The sequence below is a fragment of the Parasteatoda tepidariorum genome, chromosome X2 (assembly GCF_043381705.1).
Source record: "Parasteatoda tepidariorum isolate YZ-2023 chromosome X2, CAS_Ptep_4.0, whole genome shotgun sequence".
Classification (NCBI taxonomy): domain Eukaryota; kingdom Metazoa; phylum Arthropoda; class Arachnida; order Araneae; family Theridiidae; genus Parasteatoda; species Parasteatoda tepidariorum.
This window is the reverse complement of record NC_092215.1, coordinates 30,084,605-30,096,071: the sequence shown is the minus strand read 5'-3', so window position 1 is coordinate 30,096,071 and position 11,467 is coordinate 30,084,605. Positions and strand designations below refer to the sequence as shown.

The 11,467-nt window shown below is 27.3% G+C and overlaps 1 protein-coding gene across 6 annotated transcripts in view; it reads right to left on the bottom strand.

The window, feature by feature from the left end:
- Positions 1-4,496: 4,496 nt before the first annotated feature.
- LOC107440918 (uncharacterized) overlaps positions 4,497-11,467 on the bottom strand; it is a 153,114-nt gene continuing 146,143 nt past the window's right edge. For 4 of the 6 annotated variants that reach the window (XM_043041013.2, XM_043041016.2, XM_043041017.2 and 1 more), the window contains 5 exons: positions 11,115-11,186; positions 9,693-9,735; positions 8,198-8,304; positions 6,046-6,228; positions 4,497-4,780 (listed from right to left, as the gene is read on the bottom strand). In XM_043041013.2, the coding sequence (XP_042896947.1) occupies positions 4,700-4,780; positions 6,046-6,228; positions 8,198-8,304; positions 9,693-9,735; positions 11,115-11,186 (486 nt within the window). In that variant the 3' untranslated portion in view covers positions 4,497-4,699. The remainder of the gene's footprint in view (positions 4,781-6,045; positions 6,229-8,197; positions 8,305-9,692; positions 9,736-11,114; positions 11,187-11,467) is intronic. The other 2 variants (XM_043041014.2, XM_071188024.1) reach the window with 1 other exon arrangement.

Sequence of the window (11,467 nt, the reverse complement as noted above, 5' to 3'; positions counted from 1 at the left end):
TGTACCCCCAGGTGTACAGGAACAGCTTAGAGGGGGTACGCGTTCTTATGCGAAATATCTTGCAACAAACGAAAATTTCCAGAAATTTTATTTAAAAACAAAGTTAGCCATGAAAATTTACGATTACCTATTTTTCTATCGGCTATTTTTTGCAGAGTTAACAGTTAATAATTAGTGGTGTCAACAGCCAGTTGCGATTTTTAAATTTTGTGTAATTTTTTTATACTAAAAAATCCATTCAATTTTTTATAAGTGGTACACAGCGTTACGAAAAATTTAGAAAGGGTACACAAAAGTCATAAGTTCGGGAAATACTGCTTTATAGTATTACATAAATTGCCCTATTTAAACCAAAATTATATTCTTAAGTTTGACTACCAATTTTAGAAAATGTTAGACTTTGGAAAAAGTATGAGGTATCATTTTGAAACTTGATACAAGTGAGTTATATTTTAACGAAAGAAACTAAATGTTCCATCGTGATAATTTTTTTTTAAATATTTTTATTTAAATTTTAAATGCGCGAATTTTAAATGTGCAGTGCGGAAAAAAAATTATCGTATACAAATTTGGGTTTATGTAGCAGATTGATAAAACTCTTTTACCAGGTATGTATAGCATATAATAACTTTTGATCTATTGATCGGAACTTCATATTCTAGGAGTCATTCTTAATGGTCTGTGATTAATTAAAACAATTCTTACATCATTTTTAAGAATGTGATTTTAAATGGCAAAATACAAAGTTTCAAAGAAATTGGTGGAAAAGTTTTTGAGAAATCAAATTTTAAGTATCGGACTTTCTTGAAAATTCTATTTCTCAGAACTGTTCTATCAAATTCGCTTAACTTTTGTATTTTGCAATGTAAAATTAAATTTTTTAAAATCATGTAAAAAATTTTATACCTTATGATTCAAAACTTTTTAGATTAATTTTAAATAAAATAATAAAAAATAATAAATAATAACTAAATTTTTTTCATGTAATTATCTTTGGATAAACAATATTGTGTGCAAAGATTTTTTAATTCACATAAAAAGTTTTCGAGTTATTGCCATCGTTATATTTTGCCGTTCGAGTTATATTTTGGGGGTCAGATATACGAATTCGTTAAAGAAGAGGTACATTTATTCAGAGAAAGTACGTTTTTGTGTCTGATTTCATAACTTAAAGTATCGTTTGATCTAATTAATTAGCATATTTGAAGTCACCCCCTTGAACTATTAAGATGGTGTCCGAAAACGTGAAAGTTTGATCGTTGGATCAAAAAATTTTCAGGGTAATATGTTTTTTTTTTTTTTTTTTTTTTGCTTNATTTTTTTTTTTTTTTTTTTTTATTTCGCGCACTGTACTATGGTACGAAAAAATAAACTTCCACTAAATTAAAATTTTATATTTTACTATTATTTTCAAAGAAATTTAAAACTCGGGAGCATAATATAAGGTACCATTTTAAACTTTGCCACGAGTAGGTTATATTTTAAGTAAAAAATCAAATTTTCAGCAATGAAATTGCTTTAATTCTTTTGTTTTTTTAATTTTCCCCGTACTATGGCTAAAAAAGTTATATTTCCTTCAGAAAAATCTCGTTTAATTGCTATTTTCAAATAAATTTGTAACTCAGGAGAATTGTAATGGGTATTATTTTAAATAATGACACGAGTAGATTGTATTTAACATAAAAAAATTTTATTCATGCTTTGTAGCATCACGGGAATTACTGTGTTTACACCAAAAGTTAACTCGTTTGACTGTCATTTTTAATTGAGACACAAGAGCAATGTGAATGGTACCGATTTGAATTTCGATAGGAGTAGGTAATATTTATTTAAAAATGCAAATGCTCCTGCTCAGCAAATTTCTAATGTGTCTATAGTGGCATTACATGAAGGGCCACATTTTTACTAATAGTCACACTTATGTTTGACTAACATTTTTAGAAACTTTAAAATTATTTAGAAAATATATAGAACCCTTTTAAAGTTTACCACGTTTATGAAGCATTGTTTAAGTACGTTTATGAATCATAGAACACACACGTCTATGAAGCATTGAACATGCACATTTATGAAGCATTGAGCGTGAAAAATTAATTGCTCCGGGATCCAAACATTTTAATTGTTCACTATAGCATAACATGAAAGACCACGCTTCTAGAAAAGTAAACATTTAAATTTTGACGCAAGTGCACTGTAAAAAAATTTCGAGTTCCTTAACCCCATAAACGGTTACAACAACTTAGACCAAAGGGGTGTTCCACTAAGTGCTCCATTTCACTAATAATGTTCTATTACACTACTTGGTGTAAAGTAATCGTAACTTTTTTTGTATTCAGTCGCACAAAAATTTTTTAATTTTAGTAAAAAAAGATGTACATAATAGTAAATAAATTTATTATTACGATAGAATGTAACAAAAATTATCAAATTAGAATGATATATACACACTAATTTTCCAAATAAAATTAGTTAGTTAATCAAACTTATGAGTAGCGCGGAGATAACATAAAGACGAACTCGGGCAAGACTTTACGGAATGGAAGCTTGTGGAAATTATACATGTTAAAATCACTTAATACAGTTCAGATGGATTTAAAAATTAAATACAATTATCCTTATTACACAATTAAAAACAGACTTACCTATTTTAACGACGAACAACAAATCATAACAACAAAAACTCTCGCCGATTAATTCTCGATTTCAAGCGCTAACTTCTGGCGATAAAAAAAAAAAAAAAGCTCGCCAACACGTCGATTTTTTTTGTAGAGTAAATAATTCTCGTTTTGTGAGAATGAGTAAGAACTCGGGGTAAGCTAATGCTAAGTGTTTAGAATTAAATTACACACCTTTAAATCGTATATTAACTCTCGATTTTCTGTTTACCCGAAATAAAGTATACCTTCACACAATTTTTTGGGTTTTTCAACTTCATATTCTGAGAGATATTGCTTCACAATTTTAACAGTGTAGGTTGTTAAATTTTCTGCGGTGCAATATTTTTAATAACTGCTTTAAATATCCTTCATAGCATTACAGGATTTGCCATACTTGCACCAAAAGTAAACTCGTTTACTCTCTCGAATAACAATGTTGGAAAAATTAAAGATTCAAAAGCAATGCGTATGGTACCAATTCGAATTTTGAAGCGAGTAGATAATATTTTACACTACAAATTAAATTTTTGTGGTGCAAAATGTTTTAATATTAGAGCACGCACTGTCGCATTGTGAGAAATACTGAATTTCGAGTCAAATAAACGCATTCGGAAAAAATTTAGGGCCCAGAAAGCAAGGTTAATGAAGCCTTTTCAAATTTTGTTTCGAGTGAAAAATATTTAACACAAAAAATTAAAATTGGCAATATTATTAAACAAAAAGAGCATTTACAATAAAATAACAATATTTAACACATTATTTCGCCGTTAAAATAAATGTAAGAGATTTTTCTGCATGACTCACTTCCAAACAATAATTATTCAAATTTGCTCTTATTTGAAGTTATTAACATCTAAGAAAAATAGTTATTCATTATGAGATTTCTTTAATTTACAAAATGAATTACCAATTAATTAATTAATTTTCGGATATGAGTAAAACGAAAAATTTTATAACTATTTTTTGGATTTTATATTTTAATACAAAAAATTTCCAATAATCTAACAGATTTCTTTTATTAACTATTAGCCTGTTTAATGTAATTAAAAAATATCAAACTATATTTTGCTTGTAATTAGAGGGTCAGAAAATATAAATATAAACGAGACACCGGTGTCCTATCTGCTCAAAGGGTTAAAAGCAAAATTTAAGAAGCGGGACCATAATCTAAGTTGCCTAGTTCAAGTTTGATATGTCTAATACTAGTAATGCAAAAATTAGTCTTCATACAGTTAAAAAAATTTTAAATAAATTTTTCAAGTACTCATTACTCTATTTTCAGAAAGACGAAATTTCAGGGTCTACACTTATGTATGTCGGCTAATTTTAAAAATATTCATGATATCAATATGATTACCAGCGTTTTGAACTAAATTCTTTAGAAAATTTTAACTATACCGTGTAATAGAACTAAATATATTGTTCAGTATTGATATTTGAACAAAAAATACCAAACATTCTTACATGAAACATTATAAAAATAATAAATTCTTACTTAGACCTTAGCTTTTAGTTCAAAACATAGCTAGCATTTTGCAAAATATACATAAGTTTCAAAAATTTCAATGTAAATTTTTTTCGAAATCTGTTTTAGCTTAAAGATATATTCTAAAAATCAAAAGAGAAAATCAATCATTAGGAGGTTAAATTTCAATTGGCAAAAAATCTCGGTTTTTATAGGCCATGTAAATAGGCTATGTCTGTACATTGTATTGTTAGACCACTAAAGAACCAGTTGTACCAAATTTTGTTTTCAAGATTTGATTCTCACAAACGAAAGGACACATAATCGAGTTAATCAAAATGTTCTAAATATAAATTAGCAAAAAAGACAAAACATTTATATCAAAATCATTTATTCCATTACTAAGACCGTACTACAATACACAAAACTATGGCGATATGCAATCCTTAACTGCATCAAATCAACATTTTCACATTTGATATCTGTGAAACATGGCAGAAACAATGAAAAATTAAAAGAGATCTCTGCAAAATAGTTAAAAATAAGCAATAATTTCAGAAACATTTCTTTTTCAAAATCACCAGTCCATCGAATAAGGTCTGTGTTTATCATACAAAGATTCTTCACTGTTTTCATCTTCGTCATTTTCCACTTCGTCCTGCAAGACATTAAAATTCATATTCTGCATTACCAAAAGCTATTCTGAAAATCAAAACATAAGGAGCATACACTTTCTGGCATATTACATATTTCGGTGCATATTTCGAAATGCGTGTTTGGAGAAAAATGGAGACAGCTCAAAATGCTTGTTTAAGAAAATGGAAGCAAATAAAAATGCGCGTTTTAGAAAATGGACATAGCTCAAAAGCGTGTTAAAGAAAATGGATACAAGTGAAAATGCATGCTTACTAAAATGGACAGAGCTAAAAATGCTAGTTAAAGGAAATGGACACAGCTCAATTTGCATGCTTAAGAATATGGTCGCTTTTGTCACCACATTTTTCTTCATTTAATAAATAAGTTAATATAAAATTAATAGCTTCATCATATATGTATAAAGTGTGTTACCAAAGTATGTTTCATGTTTGTCAATGAAAACTATGTTGATTAATTTTACAAGTTCTGAAAAAAAAAATTCTTAAACCCTTCCTTCTCGCTCCCGTGAAAATGACGGGGTGAGGTTTCGCCCTCTATTTCTCGCTCCCGTGATATTTCCGGGCTGGAGTGTTCAGTAGTAACGTGCCAATAAGAATAAAACGAACTCATTTCTTCTGCCGGGAAAACATTTTATTTCTCATTCTACACACCAGATGGCAGTACCAGGATATTTTTAAGGTAATTGTAAATAATTTATTTTAAACTAAATGTCAGCACTAATCAATTTTCAGGTATAAAAAAATAGGCACTTTTATGACAGTTTTCTTAAAAAATAACAGATTGTTAAGGGGTTAAATTATGTCCTATAGTCTTGTATAAAAGACTTTTTGAAGAATCAATTATGTGATGATTAGTTTTCTTTCTAAAAATCAACCCTCTTCCAAAAATAAAATACTGATTTTTGGGGTAAAAAATACTGATTTTCAAAATGCTGATTCCGTCGTGAAACCACATTATTTTTGACGAAATGCGAACTTGAAAATATTTGACGAAACTGTCTTCTCACCAACATTTTTTTTAATTTCAGTTTGAAAACCCTCTCTTTTACGTAGAATGCCATAGTATAAGTTATGCGCACTCGACGAATCTTCATCCTTGGTAAAAACTATTGTGTATTAACGTTGCACACATTCCAGTTTTTTTTTTTTTTTTTTTTTTTTTTTTTTTTTTTTTTTGAAGCAAGTAAGTTAAAACGAAGCATATTTTTGCATTCCTAACTGGGTTTTTTTAAGTTATTTTTAGATATATTCAGATGTGTATACTAACTTGATAACTATTTCTTCCTTTTGCTGGTAAAAGCTCAAAAGCGGCTGGTTCAGACATTTGTCCATACTTAGAAAAAGCATAGATGCTCAGATGTATTGGATGCTTCAAATCAAGTCCACTAATCAGAGCCTTTGTTCTATCTGGAGCGTACACAGATTCCAGTAATTGGCCATTTAAATAAACCTAAATAAAAGTTTAATTTTAGTACTTCAGTTTCAGTATAAATGTGAAAGATCGAATTAGTGATTGTTAATTTTCACCCTTGAATGTTAACAATCACATAGTCGCTATGGTAAAATTTGGAAATAAATGATTGATCTGATTAATATTAATTTATTCGTCGATGTTTAAATATTTTTTCGATATTTTTTATCTGATAAGGATAGTTTAGGATAAAAACCAGTATTGGGAAAACTGGAAAAGTGTGGGAACAATAACCGGTATTGTCTTCCCCACATGTTTTTTTTTTTTGTTTGTTAAGTTAAAATCTTTGACCAGTATACACTTGCACGGTATTTCCAACACTAATGTTTATTCAAAGTTAAGCGTTGCTGCTACGCTTTTAATTTTTTTAAACAGCAAACACTAAACATAACATTTATTACTGTTAAATAACATAGGAGAATAATTTTTGTTGCATTTATACAAACAGTTGATCTAACCTAATTCGGATGTGAGAGTTTCAAACCTGAAATTGGTTTTGCCCTAAAGCCACACATTTTTAATGACATTTTTGGTCTATTTTGGTCAAAATGTACAAGTTTTAAAGCGTTGTATATAAAAGAGTATCACGTAAATATTTCGACAAACTCGTTGATTAAGTTAGAGTAGAGCATCAGGATAAAAATTGCATGGGAAACCATGACGGAAAATGTTATCGTACGCTTCATAGTGAGCTTTCCTACTATGATCTGTTCAGAAAAACACAAAAAAACAGTTCATAGTACGGAATCTCCCTTAGTGGCATATGACGAAATTTCCAGACATAGTTTCTTATGCACTTTTATTTCTAATGACATGCTCTAACTTCCCTAAAAGTCTGTCACAACATTTATGTCACCTCCTTGTATATATAATGGTATATATAACGTTTTTAAACTGGTACATTTTGGCAAAAAATAGACCAAAACTGTAATTTTTTAAAAATATATAAAGTGGAGGACGAAACCGAAGAATTTGAAATCAGTGATGTGAAAATATCTAAGATTTATTCAAGAATCTTACGCAACAGAAAAAAAAAATTCCCTTGCATAATTAATTATTTTTCAACCATTTAGAATCTTTAAATTTGATTCTAAGATGTGATTCTGGCTAATTTCTCGACAGAAGCAATCAGAGTTTGGAATTTTTATGGAAGTTTCAAATAAGAGTGGATAAAACTATTTTAATCTACTCACATTTTGTACAATTATACCTTAGGCATCGACACATAATTGAAATATATTATGACGTAAATATTTACGATTCTCCGTCCTTACTTGCGAGACAATGCAGCAAAATCGCTTTGTTAAAAATATCCCCTTAGTTAGAAAAAATATAGACTTATAGACTTGATTACAGATAATTGTAAAATTTTATATATTTATAAGGACCAATGATCACAAAACTTTAAAAGCAATTTACTCAAAGCTATGTTTCTCTTGTTTTCTGTATCAATAACTACATTTTTATCACATTTTGCCCAAATTTTCACAAAAATATAGTCTTCGTTAAACGTAGAAATATTTTAATTAGGTTAACTGGTTATGAGTAACCAACAAAAACTTAATTTATTTTATTTCACTTTTATTTCAAGCTAATTTTCTAATCTTTTTTTTCTTCAAGATTGAAAAAAAAATCGTTTTCAATCAATAAATTAATTTTATTCAAAAAATCCTTCCCGCAATGAAAACTTTATTCATGTAGTTTAAAAGAATTAAAACTAAATCAAATTTGGATTATTCTCTTTCAACTTATGAGAACAGCATGTTATGGATAATTTACAAAAATTAGTTATATACATTGTAATTTTGTTGCTGACTCTTAAAAATGATAAAAAAATAATGATAACTGGAATAAAAATAATATTAAATAATATAAAATATTGTAAAATAATAATATAAAAAAGATAAATACTACCATAAAAATATAAACAATAAAAAAATACACTAACTTCAAAACCTTCTAAAATAGACGGATTGACATAATCCCAACCAACAAGAAGAGTGTCAGAACCAACTTGTTGAACGACACGAAAATTCATTGGACGTGGAAGTATCTCTGGAAATTAAGAAATATTTGATTTCAAATATTGTTTACTTGCAAATGTTTTTAACCTACGCCTACACAATTTGGACACTTGATAAATACATACTGTTTTTCAATAGAAATTTAATGTAATATAACAAGCACGAAATGTATAAAAAATATTTTTAAAAAATAAATTAAATATACTTAAAAAGATATGTAATAGAACATGCTAATTGATTTAAGTTAAATGTCTAATTTCTATCCTATAAATATAAAAGGAATGCTTCACTTTAAGAAAAATAATTTTTAAAAATGTTAATGCATGATCAAATGCAAAATAGAACTATGATTTATTTACATTTAAACGCCGTAATATTGGTTTAAGCATTCATTGTTTTCGTGTTAAAACATGCTGAAAGAAATGTACTACAACATGCTAATTGTTTTAAGTAAAATAAGTACTTTCTATCCTATAAGCGTTAAATAATTTCTTCACTCCTTTTAAAAACTATTCGATTTAATTTAAATTTCCAAATGCAAATTTGACTGATTTTTATTTTTCGTTTAAATATCGTGAAATTATCGTAGATTTTTCATTTATGCTTAAATGTCTAAAAATTATCGTAGATTATTTTTAGGCATTTAATATTATATGGATTGAACATTATATGGAAGAATATTTAGCTTAAGATCAAATTTGGGTCTTTGGGTTTTTAGTTTAAGATCAAAATTAGTTTTTTGCTTCCCTATTTTTATTCTTTTTTCTTGAAGTAAAAAATGGGGAAACAGGTTATCTGTTATGGAAACTTTAATCTATTAAAACAAAATTTTCATTTGTGCTCCACTTTACGTTGCATATTTAACACAAAGAGAGTGCTTGAATTTATGAATTTTTTTTTTATTATTATTATTTACGCTTGAAAAATTTTTAAAAAGACCTTTCAGATTTTACAAACTTCAAAACAAAAAATAAGTGGTCGTGTTAAATTATTAAAAAAACAGATGAATCAATTAAAATTTTATCTTTAAATTGATTCATTGAATTATCAAATTTTTTTTTTTTTCTATTATCGCATTTACCGTGCTTTGAAAGAAAAATTTCTTTTCCTTAAAAATAATTTGTGACTCCCAAAAATATAAATTTTTCCTCCTTATTTTTTATAAGATATTTAATGATATGTACAAAAGAAGGCAAAAACAAAATTTCAAAGAATAGTTAAAACTATGCATTTGTACTTCTGGTATAAAACTATACATTTGTATTCTGTATATTATTTTGAAAATTTTATTATTTTTACTTTCCCTAAACTATTTAATAATTTGAAAGGAATATGCTTATTTAAACTTTAAAAGTTATAAAATTTAGTAGGAGTACTAAATAACTTTTGTTTTGTGTAAAGCAATAAACATCAACTTACCGTCATAATCATTTTCTTCGGCAGCTGTTTGTTCATTAGGAACCTGTTAAATATTTCCAAGGTTAGATTTTTCCTATTTCTTTAATCTATATAACTACAAAATCAGCACAACAGACACGAGGAAAAACATGTAAAGCTTCCTTTTTAAAACATTCAAATGTTTCTATAGAGCCATAAATGCGGAAAAATTTATCATATTTATGGCTCTATAGAAAAACCACAAAGCGTGGTAAGTTTTACCGAAGCGGTTTGGTAATAAGTTTTGGTAAAATTAACAATAAAATGTGGTTTTTTTAACTGTGATAAAATTTGGTAAATATGGTAAAATTTAGTACTTTTATCATGATACCCTTGAGCATGGCATGAAAGACATTTATTCGGTAAAATTTAATTTTAAGTTTAGTATTTTCCCTAAATATGGGGCAATAAGAACTGCAATTTAGAAGAACAGAATTTAAATCATGGGAAAATTATTAATAGATATAATTTAGATATAAATAGGATAGAAAAATTATCAAATATTTGGTTTAAATACCGTATATTTTGGTTTTGTTACCAGAATTATGGGTAAATAACCAAAATTGCCACTACCATTCAATTACGGTAGTTCTGCCAGACTTTTTTTCTCTGAGTTTTATTGCAACACACTTGTACATCTTTAACTATTAACATTTGTGATTGATTCTGTTTTTTTTTTTTAAAAAACACAAAGTGCATCTTTATTATTTACAAAAAGAGACGTTTTTGTGAAATACATTAACAGTAATTTTCACGTAGAATAGTAGAGTACTATTCTACTTGAAAATTACTGTTAATGTATTTCACAAATCATATTATTTTCGTCACGTAGAATAATAGGTACAAATCGCAATGAATTATAAAATAAATAATTTCAAATACGATGTTAACGATAATTTTTGAAAATTTATATGAAGGAACTTAATTGTGGTTGTAAAAATAGTTGACATTTTTACAGTTTAGGCAATAACTTAAAACATTACTAGCACTCTTTTTTAAATTTTTGTGAATTGAAAATGCTTCAAATGTTACATACATATTTTCTTATATTTTAGTAGTAATATGTCCCTTACGGATACTTTATGTTATGAGGTTTAGTGACTTTGTATGCAAGCAGAAATATTAAAATTTTGAGAACAAGAAAAGATTTTGTGATTTGTAAGCAATAGAAAAGTATCACAAAATGTCAACAAGAAAATATTCAACTTGTAAGCAAGAGGAATTTTTATGATTTTATAAGCAACAGACTTGTTTGAGTTTTATAAGCAAGAAAAAGTTTCAAGAATTTCAAAGCAATATAAAAAAAATTATTTTAAAAAGAAGTTAAATATGTGAGTTTTTATCAGCAAGAAATAGTTTGTGTCATGCTAGCATGCAAAGCAAGAAAAGCTTTTGTAATTTTACCTGATTAGAAGATTTTGTGTTAGAAGAAAGTAGTGCTTTCATGCGAGTGTCAGTCTGTTCCTTTTTTAGTTTCTAATTAAAACAAAAAAGCAACAGCTAAAATTTAACTGATAGTTATCTCAACAACAATTGAGAAAATGAAACTTATCTTTATTCTCTTGTCGAGCAATAACTCCAGAATAAATAAGATAACTACAGAATGTGCTAAATTAGACAGACGGTTTTTAAAAATTTATAGCGGGAAAACCGTATTTAAAAAAATGAATCCTGAAGTAAATTTAGAAGTCAGGTTATAATTTTTTTCTGAAGAAAGTTTCTATTATTAGTATAAAATTGTTTCAACAGATGGCGCT